The sequence below is a fragment of the Ictidomys tridecemlineatus genome, chromosome 12 (assembly GCF_052094955.1).
Source record: "Ictidomys tridecemlineatus isolate mIctTri1 chromosome 12, mIctTri1.hap1, whole genome shotgun sequence".
NCBI lineage: Eukaryota > Metazoa > Chordata > Mammalia > Rodentia > Sciuridae > Ictidomys > Ictidomys tridecemlineatus.
In genome coordinates, this window is record NC_135488.1 from 76162347 (window position 1) to 76179468 (window position 17122).

The 17122-nt window shown below is 38.4% G+C and overlaps 1 protein-coding gene across 7 annotated transcripts in view; it reads right to left on the bottom strand.

The window, feature by feature from the left end:
* The window catches only part of Ccdc85a (coiled-coil domain containing 85A), a 176301-nt gene that overhangs the window by 151965 nt on the left and 7214 nt on the right, over positions 1 to 17122 (bottom strand). For all 7 annotated transcript variants that reach the window (XM_021724280.3, XM_021724282.3, XM_021724281.3 and 4 more), the window contains exon 2: positions 15555 to 16503. In XM_021724280.3, the coding sequence (XP_021579955.1) occupies positions 15555 to 16503 (949 nt within the window). The remainder of the gene's footprint in view (positions 1 to 15554; positions 16504 to 17122) is intronic.

A 17122-nucleotide genomic window follows, 5' to 3' on the forward strand; every position in this document is an offset into this window, starting at 1 on the left:
TGAACTCCTGGTATGAAGGACCCATGGTTCATGTTCCACTTTTTTGCCTCACTTCACAAGGTATCATCATGCTGCATCCACATGTATCAACAATAAATATTTCTTAAATGAGTGCTTATTTTCAGTCTCTCAGCTACATATAGATGGAACCATGACAAAATTTATATAAAGTAAAATACTAGCAGACGTCAATTTCCTACTACAACCCACACTCAAGTCTTTGATCAGTTCCTGCTTCCCTTTAATTGTCATTTATGTTTGTTTCACCATGTTGTTTATCTCAGGACACACTCTGATTAGACTTTAATTTGTTGTAATAAATCTCTATTATCCCTGACATTATTTAGAACGCATGGCTGCCCGATTAGTCAAGGCAATGATTTATAATAAAAATCGCTATAGATTTTACCCTTCCTTGCAGTTAGTATTACCCTCCAAATTTCATTGGAGGGCCTTACTCCAAACTAGTTCAAGTGCCAGCTACGGAGTAATAAGATTAAAATACTAAAGAGAATGTCATTTTTGCCAAAGATTATAGGAAACGATTCTTACAATGTGGTGTTATGGTATGAATATGGTTTTTCCCTACCCAAAAATCATACTGCTGCTTATAATGGGATATGTAATGTGATGATGTTGAGAAGTGGTAAGGTCTTCAAAAGGGGTAAATTTTTTTTTTTTTGGCAAGACTAGATTAATTCTTCCAGGTGTGGATTAGTTACTGAGAGAACAGGTTATTATAGCAATCCTGGCATGTTCTCTGCATCTCTTGCCCTTCCATTTTCTGCCAGAAGTTCGAACAGCATGAGGCCCTCACCAGAAGCCAAGAAGATGCCTCACTCTTGGCCTTGCAAAACCACAAGCCAAACTAAGCCCATTTTCTTTAAAGTGTCTTATTACAACAGAACAGTAAGACGTCTGCTTAAATGAGACATAACAAAAGGGAAGGGGAGGAGTTAAAACCTGGTGCCATCATTTGGTCACTGGTCTTACTCTCTCCCAATATTTAATTGATGAGACATGTTCTTCCGTCTGATGCAGAGACAGATTTGAGAAAACCCACTCTACAGTGGAATAGAAAATAAAATCCTTCACTCTGATCTTCCAGAGCACTTTCCCACCAAGGAAGTTGGAAAAAATATGTAAGAGTCCAGAGAGAATACACTTTTCACAAGGGCCAGTACATTTATGTCTGCATCCCAGACCTGCCCAAGCAGAAGAAACCTAGTGACAACAGACCAGAACCATACAAATCCCAAGTCACCTCCACTATACCTTCTCTGGTTCTTTGTTCACCCATGGTACTCAGACTTATTAGTGAGGCTTCAAAGGAAGCAGGATCTGACAGAATCTGTTTTCTGTTGTAAACTGTTATGGTTTGGATGTGATGTGTCCCACAAAAGCTCACACGTGAGATAATGCAAGAGGGCTTATAGGTGAAATGATTGGGTTAAGATATTCATGACCCAATCAGTGAATTAATTCCCTGGTGGGATTAATTGAGTGGTAACTGAAGGTGGGTAGGTTGTGGCTGGAGGAAGTAGGCGTCTGGGGACGTATCTTTGGGGTGCATATTTTGTAGGTAGTGAGTGGAGTCTCTTGCTCTCTGCGCTTTCTGATCATCATGTGAGCCACTTCGCTCTGCCATACTCTTCCACCATGAGGTCCTACCTCACACCTCAAGCCTCAAGGAATGGAGCCAACTATCTTTGGAAAGACACCTCTGAAACCAAGAGCCCCAAATAAATGCTTTCTCCTCTAAAATTGTCCTTGTTAGGTCTTTTAGTCACAGCACCAAAAAACAAAAGCCAACTAAAACACTGATGCTGCTAGACGAATTGCTGCCACTCTGACAAGTTCCCCCACCAGGCACAGAAGTGCAGAGAGAATTTAGAGCACTGGTTTTAGATCATGCTAAGCACAGTGAACTTCCCACCTAAGCACAGAATTTGTCTTAGAAAATATCCTCACTGCTCCATATTAGGAGACTAACCTAAGGTGCACAACCTCTGGAAGTCAGGTGTGTTAACAAGCAGGGAGAAGAGGCTCTAGTCCAAGCTGATCAGACTCCCATCTGACAAATATCCCTTTTTCCCCATCATGGAAGGGGAGGGACAAAAAGCTGGAAAAGGTACATGAGTGGTGGCTCCCAACTTCTTCACCGAAACTCTGCCTAAGACTACTAAATTTACCAAGACAAAAACCTGTGTGAAACCAGATGTTTTATGACAGGTGATATTCTAAAAAAGCTCCAAAGCTTCTTCTACACTAGAAATGCACTTTGTGTTGCACTGTTGAAAACCTAGAGTGTTTGTTATTATTCAAGATAAAAATAGATGTCTATCATCACAACATTATCAGCTGTTTCTTTGGACAGACTGCATTTTAGTAAGTACTTTTGTTCGTAAATGTCTTCCTTCATGAAATGATGGCGTTAGTAGATGATTGTTTTACTGACCACAACTAACAAAGTAATAAGTTGACAATTCCAGCTTGATTCTTAAGTATACTTTATCTGAAATCCAAATTCTAAGGCTACTGAGTTAGACAGTCTCTATTTCCAGTGCTTTACTTAGCAGATAAACTATTTTGCCCACAGTTTGATGGATACTAAAGGTCACACAGCAAGAAAGTGGAAAAACCAATCCCATATCTACACTGCTAGCTGGGATAATGTGCCAGCATACCCTTTGGGAAGTTAGAGTATCACTTTTTTAACTGATAAATTTGAAGTTATTATTTTTAAATGTTTTAAAGCAAAATTTAGATCTCATTTTTATTCACAGAATAGAGATTAGCTAAGGAGGTTTACAAATTTTTTTTCCTTTGCTTTTGCATCTGTAAATAAAGCTTAAATACCAGATGCCAATTAGGATGGGTATCTACATATCATTTCAACCTATGGGTGAAATTCCACAGATACATTCAAACACAAAAAAGCTAGTTATGCTTTGTGAATATGTATAATAGTACCAGCCTAGCTCTGTTTTTCAATGTGTGCCTGTTGTATGTATGGCTGTATAGACTCTGGCAAAAATGTTTCCATTCGAAGTAGATTTATGTGCAAGAAATCCTAAAGTGGGCAATTTTGAGACTGCAACAGATAAAAACAAAACACATTAAGGATGAATACTATAGGCATACAGTTTTAGGATAGAAGGATTTAAGAACTGATCTCCATTTATGTGCTAAAGACATACTGTAAAAATTAGCTATTTCTAAGCCTGTTCTTCCGGATTTTGAAAAGCCCGATTTTAAAAGGTTTCTCATAAAAGTCACTCTACTAGGGAAGCTATTCATGGCAAACCACCTGGCTAACGTTTATTCCTAGACCTCAAATTGATCATAATTATAAATGTACTCTCTTCGTAAATGTCCTCATATGTAAAACAAGCGGTTCAATTCAGCCAATTTCCCCCATGACTCTATAAAAAGAGAAATTCTGATCAGCTTTCCTAACAACCAGTAAGCCTGCCCTGCCAACCAACATAAGACCATTAACAGCATGCACAGCCAAACATCTTTTAAATTCTTTATAGTGTTTCCCCTCCAACTGGTGTCTCTTACTCAATTGCCTTTGTCTGCTATTTTCATTCTTTTTTATGAGTTGACTCTTACCTATTAAAATCACATCTAATCCATCATCTATGGGTCTGACTAATGACTCACCTTTCAGGGTTTTATCCTGTTTGAGTGGAAGGGTGACTTGGCATTTGCCATCTAGGGAAATGGGAGAGACTCTGAATTAACAGGCTTAATTTGAATTCTCAAGAGTGGCTGGAACACACCAAGCTGCTGGGAACAAAAACCTGCAACTCAGTCTGACCTTTTAAATGCCATCAAAAGTGGAATGCAACTGTACTTTACTTCTGTTGATGGTAGCATAAATCAGAATAACTAACTTAATTAGTTTTGTTTGCAGTAAGCCGAGTTATTAAAAACAAAACTTCTTGACAGCAGTTGGTGTTGCCATCTGGCTGATCCCTTTTCTCCTGGTCTCTTTCTCTTCTGTTTCTGGCCATCTAGAAGCCTTTACTTCTCCTGACACACAGCATGGTAGCTGTTAACCCAAAGTGGGGTGTGAGGACCAGACTAAAGTCAGTCTATTTTCCCAGGAATTATTATCTGGAAGAAGTATTGCCTTGGGGTGGAAGAGACCATGCCAGTCATAAGAATGTTAGACCTCCCCAGGCCAGGAATGAAAGTGTCCCCTCCCTTAGGGATGCATTTTGGCAGTTGTCCATCTATCTGTAAACTGTGCCCCCTAGGGATGGGCCAGAGGTTCCCAAGAAATAGACCGAGGTCACCTACTAGATCATCAGGTCTTCAATACTTCTCCAAACCAGAGCCTAGTGACAGCCACCTGTCTCCCACTCTCATCATTGCATGCCTCTAGTTTTCTAGAAAGTCCAACATGAATGGGAGAGAAAAATGGCTTTCTACTCCATTAACATTCCCTTATCACAGTGGCCTCCAAATATGAAGAATTAATGCCCCCTTTATATAACTAATTCTGTGCCTGGGGAGTTAGTAGAGGATCCGAAGAAATTGAGCTAACTGCCTACTGGCTTTGGGAAAGTTGTTAAACTTCTTTGAAAGTCAACTTTCTCATTCAGAATATGGGAGAGTTGAGTATTTAGTGTCTTTAATGTTGATTATTTAGAACTCCAACTTCTGTGTTTTGTGTAGTTTTTGAACTAAATTGAACTGTATGCTCTTATTTTATTTTATGGTATAGGGGCGATGTACCTGTGAGCTACATTCCCAGCCCTTTTATTTTGAGACAGGGTCTCATTAAAGTTGCTTAGGGCTTCAGTATGTTGCCGAGACTGGCCTTGAACTTGCAATCCTCCTATCTCAGCCTCCTGAGCACCTGGGATTACAGGCATGCACCACAGTGCCCAGCTAATCTTTTTTCTATTCTTTAGCATTGAGACCGATATGCTCTCAGTTGACTACAAAATAGAACTACACACATGTGTATACAGTCATGCACCAATTAATGATAGGGATACATTCCGAGACTTGATTAGGAGATTGTCATTTGTGTAAATATCAGGGCTTAGTTACACAAATCTTGATGATAAAGCCCATGACATACCTAGGCTATATGGTATAGCCTATTGCTGCTATGTTACAACCTGTCCAGCACGTTACTGTACTGAATTCTCTAGGCAACTGTAACAATGGTAAGCATTTGGTTATCTAAACATAGAAAAGGTTCAATAAAGATATCAGACAACAGGAATTTTACAGTTCCATCAAAATCTTCAGGGACTGCTGTCAAATGTTGTCCATGTTGACTAAAACGTTGGTACATAACTACACACACAATTTTATATATATGTTTTTTCTTAAGACACCTTGCACAAATCTTAACTAGCAAGTACAGACATTTAAGAAGCTGTAAATACATCTACAATCCAGATCAGAGATCTCCCTAAAAGCCAGAAGTCTCAATAATTGAGAAAAAGATGAGAATAACTTTCAGTTTATTTTATAATCAAGACCAGAAGCAAAATACTGTGTTTAATGCAATGATGAATCGACTTGACTAGAAAAGACAACTCAAAGCATCAAAGACCACCTTCCAAAGCCTGGTCATCAGAACTTAACTAAGACCTGCTATCCCTCAATCATACCTGCAGGCAAAAACCAATGTTGGACATATTTGATATGCCCAGTTTTAAAATGTAAGGATTCACTTTTCTTTTGCTGAGAACGAAGGTGGAAGAGGTGGAGGAGGGGGTGCTTCAATATCATTAAATTCAGTGCATTTAACATTTAATGTTCTATGAAATACACAGCATTAAATGCTACTTGTATAGTGTGAGAGCACAAAGAGTTGAAACACTATGAGCAATTACCAAAGGCAACCTTTTCATCTGCCTCAGAAAAAGTCTCCAAAATACTTAAGGTTCTGAATAAAAACTAAAATAGCCATTGCTAAGGTTTTATTTACTCAGCAATTGAATGTGCACCTAGCTTCAATTGAAGCCTAGATAGAAGGAAAAAAAAAATCCCAAGATTTCTTGTACTCTTTGATAATGATTTGAATAACAGAAGCTCTTATGATACATATAACTCTGTTATGTGAGCACCATAAATGAACAGCCACATGTGAATAACCAGTTATTGCCCTTTTCATAGAGGACAAACTAGTAATGCCTTTACAAGGCTATCAGTGCCGACTGCTACTCCCTCTCCCATCTTCCCTGCTCTAAACACCTCTTCTGCCTCTCTGCTGCCGATGAATCCTCTGCCTCAGAGAGCAGCATTTCTTTCTATTGGAAACACTTGAATGGCACTCTAAAGAGAAAGCAATTTATGTCAGGCACAGCAGTAACTTGAACCATACTCTTTTGCAGATTAGAGACTCTTATAAATTCGAGCCGAGATTTCATGTCTATGTTCTCAAGTATCCCATAGTCTACTCTTGATATGGAGTCTCAAATTTCCTAGCTCTCTTGAAAAGTCAGCCCCATTTCAGAACATGAAGCTATTCATAGTTTTCTCAGGATCAAATTTGAAATAAATGCTTTTTCAAATATGGATAATGCTCACCATAAATACTATACATTAAAGTGCTAGTATGGACAACTAAATTATGTCAAAGTACCCCAGAAGTGAACATTTAAGTTCTTATTACAGAAACACCTTGATTATTTGAAGTATGGCTGAGACTTTGAAAATAAGGATAAACCTTGAAAAGCCAACATACTGATAGAAGGATGATACATGAATCATGCACTAAAGCTATGCACTTTCCACACAGAAGGGCACCTCAAGATCATTTATTCTTTCTTCAAATACATGTCTAAGCAGTGTGGTCATCTATTTTCCCAAGCTATAATGATTCATTAGAAACAGAAGAACTTAGACATAATGAGAAAATGAGTTAGGCCTGCTGAGGACATAAATGGCATGGCTGAGAGCAGGGAAGGTCTGCTTTTTAAGGAGCTATTTAAATGAGAATATCCATCACAGCCATTTAACGTAGACAATTTTACCACTTAAATCACAAGTAAGTGGCTAAAATTGGAGACGTTCTAGAGCCTAAGCTCAAACTTTCAGTCTGGAAAATTCCCATCAGGCCCAGTGAGGTTACACAGTAAGATATAACATACGTATTTGCTTTGGCAAAAATTGGCTTTACACTTTTATTTCTGACCAGTGAAACTTGACCAAGATCCCAACAAAATGCTTCTAAAATAGCATATCCTTACTATGAGTACATGGATCGTCCTACATATTTTGTATTTGTATTGCATTTTTTCATGTATTTATGAATATGCATTCACATATCTGTATTCATTTGTTATTTGTAAAAAGTTGTTACCTGATGAAATAACTCAAGTTTTTCACTTTCCCATCCTTGGTTCTAAATTGTTTCAGTTAAAATGAAATGATAAATGCATCACTAATTCAATGATTATGTTGTTTTCTATTATGTCTGCTGAAGATTTGTAATGAGTCAGAACATTTAATTGATTTCAACTGAGTCTATAGGACAGGATCATAATCAGTTGAAAGAGATTCTTGATTTAATTCATGACAACAACTAGCTTATATGACTGGGTGCCAGATGCATTTGAACACTTGTTAGAATAAACAGAATCAAGTGAATATCTGGCATTGTTCAGATACAATATTGTAGTTATCAAAATGAATATAATACATGTACACATACATAAAATTGATAAACAAGCTCCTTAGGAAAAAGATTTAAATGCCCGCCTCCCATATTTAAAAAACGTTTATAGCCCTGGGCTATTATTGCCAGTGGAATTGAAAACCTTAAATTGTGCTAGATAATGTCATTTTAAGGTATTTCCTAGATTTTCCAATAATTAGTACCTCTTAAATATTTTGCAATTTTCTTAAACTGCACTTCCAATGTTAAGCTTTCTATCTGACTAAATCAAAATGTAGTCTTCTGATCAGTGCATTATGCTTTGCACATACAAGTATGGTACAAATAAATCAATGTTGTTTTTCAAAACTTCAATTGACGTCCTATCAAAGTGTCTAGAAGGTTCCCAAGTTACTATATTCAAACTTAAAGAACAAAAACTACTATTTATTTTTGTAAGCCTCTACGTGTCAGATTGTACAACAGAAAATATACACAAAGGACCTCGATTAAAATCTGTTCTGGTAGTCCTTAACTAACTGTTGAGGCTTCTCTCCCAAGAGATGTTTGATTTCTATTGTCCAAATGCATTCATAAATGATGTTCTGATTTTTTTCTAAGCAAAATAAAAGACGTATGAGTGATTATTCATGTGATAGTGCACCACTATTAATTCACAGCCTTGCTGCCGAGAAATCGCGGTGAGTTCCTCTACTCAGAAGTTATCTTACTTCTCACAGACAAGGCCACTTTGTGTTATCAATGTCTTTAGTTACTCATTAATAACCTGAACAGAAAATAAGGAGCAGTAATATTAAAATTCAGATTAAAACTTCTTAAGTGGGAGATTTGCAATGCAGCATTCCCTTGTGGGAAATACTCTTTAGCACTGCAGGGTTTGCCTGATTTATACTCACTACTAATGTCAATTGCAAATTCCATCTTGATGTGAAGTTTTCAAAAACCAAAGCAGACTCGAACCACACATGTCAATTTCCCCAAAATTAACAGAACAACTCCACCTGCAACCCACACTCCAAAGTAGTACATTTTCACATAGCCTTAGCCTAGAGTTGACAGGGCAAAGATTTTTACCAGCTAAAGTCAGTCAGTCCGTCCATCCTTCTCCATCCTGGAACTCAGCAAAGGAAAAAGGAGACATCAACATTCTTCTTCCAGAAGCTTGGGTGTTTCAGACCTTCACTCACACCAACATATCTGGGCAACAGTCCCTTATATAGGGAGTGTGCACCTGGTCTACTCATTCAATTCACCTGAGGAGCACTTTTTGAAAAGTGCCCAAGCCTGGTACCGAATCAACTCAATTTACATCTCCTTGTGCTAGGCTCAACCACGGGTATTTTTCAGAGCCAACGTGCTGTTAATCTGCAGCCAGATTGAAAACCACTGCTCTGAAGCAGTGATTTTTTTTTTTTTTTTGGTGGGGGGTTGTAGATGGACACAATATCTTTATATATTTTTATGTGGTGCTGAGATTCGAACACAATGCCTCATATGTGGGAGGCAAGCACTATACCACTGAGTTACAGCCTAAGCCCCAACTGGTGACATTTTTTATTTACTCATAGGTAAAATCCTGGGATGCTGCTAAACTTCCTAAAATGCATAAGACATCACCTCACACAAAGAATTTTCTGGTCCAAAAATCATTGCCACTGCTGAGAAGCCCTGAGATACAAGAAGACTTTGGGGGAGAAATACCCTACTCTTTCCAACTCTAGAGTCACTCACAAAGTAAGGAAAGAAATAATAAGAAGTTTTCAGGAGGAAGACTTAGAACCCTGGCATTCCAAATAGCAAGGTCGAATGAGTTCTAAGTGGCCCTTGTCTAACACAAGCAAATAATTTCCTTGTGTGTGCTCCCACTGGCGAGGGTGATATTAAAGAAGAGGATGAAGCTGCTATTCACTAGAATGTGCTCGAAGAAAGCAAGAGGAAACAGAACCAGCAGGATGGTTAACCAATTATCTTATTTTTAGAAGGGAAAAATAAACAACATGATACAGAGTAATGGGGTTATTTATTTATTTATTCCTTCTCATTTGCAGCAATACGTGCCTCTGGAGTTAAAATCAAACAATGTTACTAGTTTTTCTTGATAGTGCCTAATGGGCCAGCTGCCTATAAGGGCCCCTAATCATCAGAAGCTTATTATCTAGAAGGTCAACAATCAACAGATATTGCTAGAACCTGCACCATCCAAAACACCCAAGGCCTGAGCAGAAATAGGTATCTGTTAAAAAGCAAATATCTGCCAAAACTCCTTTGGAAAGGAAAATACTTTCACCTTCTATGAAAGTTCAATTCCACTTTGAATTTCAATGGATTAGGTAAGTGAAATCCCCATTCTCAGTAGTTGAGGTCAGTTGTGTACTTTTATAGCTAGAAGTGGATATTCAAATTACATATTTGCTAATCTGGAATATAGCAAGCAACCTTAATGAATGTACAATGCTTTAATGTCTAGATTCGATAAGTGTTGAATGGAACTCTACAAACTGGAGGGGGGAAAAAGTAGTTGAATAATAACTTCCAAAGAAGAAAATGTATTCATGAGGATTTTTTTTTTAACCTTAAAGGTTTTTCTGTGTTTTTTTTTTTTTCTGGTTGCATGTGTTGCTTGTGTTTTCTTAATCAGCTATTAATTAACAAAGTTACAGAGGCTTATTTTTAAAACAGAAAAAAAAATACCTAAAGTTTATATTTGCATTCTAGTTGGAAATTAAGCCACTGGTTTTAATCAAAGGAAACTCCTGGATACCAAGTTCAACTACTTCATATACTGAGTTTCTCATTGAAAGACAAGAAGATTTAAAGATGGCCAAGGCCCAGTCAACTAAAACAGCAATCCTTTTCATTGACGTTCCCTCGGTATGCATAAGTGTGTGTGTTTGGAGAAAATGCATATCTTACAGGTAGGATAATATTCTGCCAGTATATGTTTCATCTCTCTGCCTGCCATAATTTAGGCACTCCTTCCTTTTCCTTTCATCTGCTTTTTGTTCCTACAAAAACATGCAAGAGCTGAGCCAAAACACTCATAGTTTACCCCAACCCTAAAGGAGTAGCTCTGGGAATGACTCAGCGAATCTGTAATTTGGGATTAACCTCGCTACTACTTCTTATCTGTCTATACACCAATGATTCAAACAAATTGTGTGGCCATTTTTAAAATGTGAAAAAGCATGTCTTACCATCCATATCCAAAATTAATTTGTAACGGCAGGATAAATACAAACTACCAATGCACAAGTTTATAGGCTGATGATCCATAAATATCTCATTGTGCCACTTCATTTTCCAATTAATTACTGAAATGAAAATGCAATCCAAATGTACTATAAATATACTCTGGTGAGGATATCGACTGTCACCAGAAGATCTGAATGACAAAACTTGAAGTAGTCACAAGAATGGGAAAACTTGAAGTAGGCACAAGATGAGAAAATTTAAGAATGAGAAAACTTGAAGTAGACGCAAGAATTAAAACTGCAGTGTGATTCAATAATGTAGCTATTAAATCAAATTTGTAGCTAAATTAAGTTGTTCAATTCTACAAAACATTTGCCTGACCCACCATGTTTACCAGAATTCAGGCAAAAATAAGTCATGATGTAATGTGATCTTTCTCTACAAATATACCTTGCTTTGTATAAGGCATTGTTTATAAGTTATACCTAAAAATCTTTCTTTTAAGTCAAATCATGCATCGATTAAACTAGAGGAAAACTCCCAACAGAAATCTTAAAAACATTTGACAAAATTCAAGATCCTTTCATGGTAAAAATCATTTTAATTATAGAAGGAATGTACCTCAATACAATAAAGGCTAATATGACAAACCTGTAGGTAATGCTATCCTCAATAGTAAAAACTTGAAAGCTTTTCCTCTAAGATACTCACTCTCGCCACTTCTTTTCAACATAGTATTGGAAATCCCTGCCAGAGAAATTAGGCAAAAGAAATAAAAGCCATCATAATAGGAAAGGAAGAAGAAAATCGTGTCTATTTGCTGATGGCATCATTTTATGTTTAGGAAACCCAAGTATCCACCATAAAACCTGCAGACCTGATAAGCAAATTCGGTAAAATTGCAGGACACAAAAATCAACATACAAAAATCAACAGCACTTCTCTAAACTAATAATAAACTAACCAAGAAGGAAACATAAAAAAAAATTAAGCACATATAAATTTAATCTAGGAGGTCAAAGATTTATATCCTGAAATTTATAAAACACTGATGAAAACAATCGAAGAAAATTCAAATAAGCTGAAAGATGTTCTGTGTTCATGGATTGAAGAATTAATATTGTGAAAATGTCCATGTCCACCCAAAGCAATCTAAAGATTCAATGCAATCTTTATTAAAATCCCAATGTCATTTTTCACATAAATGGCAAAATATATCTATATATCCTTAAGTCCATATGGAACCACAGAAGACCCTGAGTAGCCAAATAATCTTCTAAAGAATAGAGATAAGGCATTACACTTCTCCAATTCAAAACATATTATAAAGCAGTTATCATCAAATAGCATGGTACTGGCCAAAAAAAAAAAAAAAGACAGATTGATGAATGGAATGGAACAGAAACTCCAGAAATAGACCCAAACACTTAGGGTCAAATAATTTTTGACAAAGTTTTCAAGAACTTACAATGGGGACAGGACAGTCTTTTTAATAAATGGCATCAGGAAAACTAGATATCCACATGCAGAAGAATGAAAGATTTTTGTACCAAATACAAAAATCACATAAAATCTTCAAAATAGATTAATGACTTAAATATAAGACCTGAAACTATAAAATTATTAAAAGGAAAAATAGGGACAATTTCTATAATACTGGTCTGGGCAGTGATTCTTTGGATCTAACCCTAAAAGCACAGCAACAAAAGTAAACATAGAAAAATGGGATCATATCAAACTAGAAAGCCTCTACACAGCAAAAGAAATAGTGGAGAAAGTGGAGACAACACACAGAATGGGAGAAAATATCTTCAAGTCAGACTTCTTATAAAAGGTTATAAATTCTTTATAAAAATAATTTATAAAGTTGAATACTCTCTAAAATGTTCAAACAACTCCACAGCAAGAAAACAGCCCAAATTTTAAAATGGGCAAAAGACTGAACAACATTTCTCAAAAGGTCTATAAATGGAATACAGGAACACAAACAAATGTTCAGCATCATTAATCGTTAGAGAAATGCAAATTGAGACTATAATGAGATGTCACCTCACACCTGGTAAGGTGATTTTATCAACAGGTTGCAAGATAAATGTTGGAGAGGATGTTGAGTAAAGGGAACTCATACAATGTTGGTGGGAACATAAATTAGTATAGCCATTATGGAAGATGGTTCAGAAGTTTCTCAAAAAATTAAATATAGAATGATTATATGACCCAGTAATCCTACTTCTGGATATACTTCCAAAGTAACTGAAATGAATATGTAGAAAGAATATCTGCACTACCACATTTATTTCATCATGTAGTCACAACAGCAGGGATTTGGACTTGATCTAAGTGTCCATCCATGGATGAATGGATAAAGGAAATGTGGAATATATAGAAGATAGAATACTAGTCAACCATTAAAAAAAGGGAATCCTTCATTTGCAACACCATGATAAAAATGAAGGATATTATATTAATTGAAATAAGTCAGATACAAAAAGACAAATGTCACATGATCTCACTTATCCACAGGCTCCACTCAAGTGGAAGTCACAGAAGTATACGGTAGAATACTGGTCATCAGAGGCTGGGATAGTGGGAAAAAAGAAAATGTGGAGTTGTTCCTTAAAGGGCACAAAATTTCAGACAGGAGGAATAGATTTTGAGACCTTGATGACCATAGTCAACAACAATGTACATCTCAAAATAACTAAGAAAGTGCATTCTAAATGTCTCATCATAAAAATATCATCAAGGTAAGATGTATGTTAATTAGCTTAATTTAATCATTCCACATTGTATACATAGATCAAAACATTTCATTGTACCCAACAAGTATATACAATTATAATTTGTCAGTCAAAAATAATAATATTCAAGAAAAATAAAAAATATACTAAAGTTCTTTATAAATAAAGAGTCCTTTTATAAATGGAAGAATTATTTATTAAGTGAACCACCTGGCTAACTATTGTTTTTTGTTTGTTTGTTTGTTTTATTTTGTTTTAGTTTAAGAAACAAAGTTTCCTTAAAATAGTGCACATAGTTACTTCTACAGCTCATTAAAATGTAATCACAAAATGGAAAAGTCATTAACTATCTCCCCACTGACCCATTACAGCCCCTGAAGACAAGTGTCATGGCCAATGACCCATCTCATGATAATCACACAACCAAAATATCTTTTTAAATGAGTTTCATCTCTTGTGGAGACCTGCAGAGCCAAGGCCCCTCCAAAGCCATTGGGGCACAGCTGCTGTGGCTCTTGGCAACAGTGAGTGTAGGTTCAGTCAACTTGGTCCAGACACCAGCCAGCCAGGAGGCCTCCAGGAAGCAGGTGAATTGGCTTCTCCCTGCAGCCTCTTACCACAAACAACCCAGAAAGCAGTAGCTTCCTATCCCTCCCCTCCCTCTTTCTAGTTCCATTTGCACTGAAAAGAACACTGGCTGCATTAGAAGCCAAGCTTCCGGAGTCAATTTTCAGCACTATGAGAAAAGGATTAGCCTGAAATGGAATCCAACAGGTAAATCCCCAAGTACAATATTGAAAATTTACCCCTTTGTGTCACTGCTAAAACCGGCAGCCTCTTCCACCACTGCTCAGAGCTAGCTGCACATAAACTCTATAGAGCAGCTCCCAAATAGAGGCAGGGGGAAAAAACTCAGATGTTTTGAATGAAAAGTTCTACATTTATAAGAACCAATCACTTTAAGCTTCAACCCAAGGATAAGTAACACAAAAGAAGTGTAAGGTTGGGGGGGGTGGTTGTGGATTTGCGAGAGTGTGTGTGTGTATGTGTGTTGCTTGTTTGGTTTTGATTTGTTTTCTTAAAGAAATGATTTCTTTCTCTCTTGAGTTCAAAGTGGTTTCAGAACCAAGATGCAGAAAATTAAGCCTCTTCCAAAAGGTTTAAAAGCTCAGGTTTAGTGCCGCCTCAGCAAACGCAGTGGATGTTATGCTTTGGAAATCAAAGGAGTGTCCAAGCACATCTGTACATTTTAAAGAGGTACATTTAAATGACCCAGAAAGATGTCTTATGTAATGTAGAAGAGCATACTATCCAGAATATGTTTAGGAGGGTTTGGTTAGAGGGTTGGTGAGTTTTGAGTGAGTAGGGAAGAGAATTATCTGATACATTTTTAGATACAAATAAAAATCACAGATTCATGCTACCACCCCCAACACAATGGGAAAAAATTCTCAAGATAAAGGAACATTTATAAGCACTCAAGCAAAGTAGCATCAAGTCTGCATCAAGGGACACCATATTTATTTTTCAACGTGTCTTTTCAACATAAATATTGATTTCTTCCTGAACATAAGATACTAGCTTGGATTCAGGACCTGCTCAGACTTCATTCAACAAATGAGCCCGAGGAGGAAACGTCATACAATTCAGTAAAGATCAAGAGGAAAGAATCTATTTTTATCTCCAATATTTAGATTTCACCCAGGCAACTCAGGGTCCCAGGGAATTATTGTTCCTGTCCCTCCTCTAATCCCTCACCCTTCAACCTTCTTCAGGCTTACTTGACTGATAAAATTGTATTAAACAAAAACAAATTGAGGGAAAGAAACACACATCATAATTCCAGAGCCAATGCCTCTTCCTCCTCCCAATCCACCCCTTTCCAGCCTGGCTGGAAAGCCCTTGGTCATTCAGAACTCTACTGAGTGGCCCCAGTCAACGCAGTTCCCCAGCACGTACTGACCCACCGTTCATGCCACTGTAGACATTCCGGTGATGGAGTGACGCGTCCTCCTGCGCCTGCCGTCTGAGGGTGCCCTCCCTGCTGCCTCCACCACTGCCTCCGCCTCCGTGTTTGTGATCAGGGCTCCCCCCAAAATGCTGTTTGAGATGCTCGGGGCTGGTGCCCCTGGCTCTGGGTAGGTGCTCCAGACTCCCACCAAGGGCATGTTTCTGCAGATGCTCGGGACTCCCTCCGCTGTGCCTGGCGTGTTCCGGGCTGCCCCCTGGCCTGTGCTTCTGGAAATGTTCTGGACTCCCGCTCAGCACGTGTTTGGGCAGCATTTCAGGACTGCTTCCAGGGTGTGGGTGCCTTTGCTGTTCCGGGCTACCCTTGCACAACGGTTTGTGGTGCTCGGGGCTGGGTCCTTTGAGTGCTTTGGGGTGATCTGGGGTCCCGGAGGCCCTGGGTTTCTGTAGATGTTCAGGGCTGATGCTTCTGTGCTTGGAGTGCTCCGGGCTGCCCTCACTCCGGGGCTTCTGCAGGTGCTCAGGGCTGCCACCACTTGCATGGTGCTTGTGGTGGTCAGGGCTGTCAGTGCTGCCAGTGCTGGAGGTGCTGCTGCCATCGCCCACATCCCGCACATAGGGTGCGGTGGAGGCAGTGAGTTGGCACAGGCTGGCCTGGCTGTCAATGGAGCAGCGGCTGCCAGCGCAGCCCGCACCCTTCTCCTCGTCCAGGAGCACGCAGAGTTCCTTGAGCTCCATGTTCTCCTTCACCACCTCCTCCTGCTTCACCTCTAGCTCCTTCAGCTTCTGCAGATATAAGGCCACTTCCTTGTGCATCACCCCAGCCGTGTAGCGGCCCAGTCTCTGCCACTCTCGGGACACCCTCTTGCCTTTCTGCCTGTCATCATCCAGGAAACAGCAGAGGTCCCTCAGTTCCTGGTTGTCCTCCTGGAGTTTCTGGTTGATATCCTGAAAAGAGACAGAGAACCATTTTCTAGGGAGGTACACATAGGAGACCTCATTAGGCCAGATTTCCTGGGAGCCAGAGAATGTGGAAATGCTAAATTCTCCAGGATATTGCCAGAGGAGGTAGGAAGGTGAAAATAAACTGAAGATTTTTAAGTATCCTTAAAAGTTAAAAATAATAGGCATTGGTCATGTTCCCTGCACAATACTTTACTTGCATTATTTTATCTAATATTCACCTAAACACATAATACATAATAATTATTATGGTTCTGAAGGGGACCCATAGATGGGACAATGACTTCTCAAAGCTTAACTCATCCAAAGATCATCTAGACAGTATTTAGAGAACAGCCAGTTAATTAACAGGGAACCAGTCAATAGAAAAACAAGGTTCCCCCTGCCCCACCCTCTAGAAAGAAAGATGGCTACTTGCCACCTACTAAACATTTAAAAACTCTGAGGCAGCAGGGCTTTCAACAGAGCAAGTGAAGGACTACTTAACTTTTAGCCCACAATATGGAATGAGCAACCCCAATCCCCCCACTAGGGAAAGACACAATTGCCCTCTAGTGGCATTTCAGTCCTGCACATCCAACCCATTTGCCATACCCAAACAAAT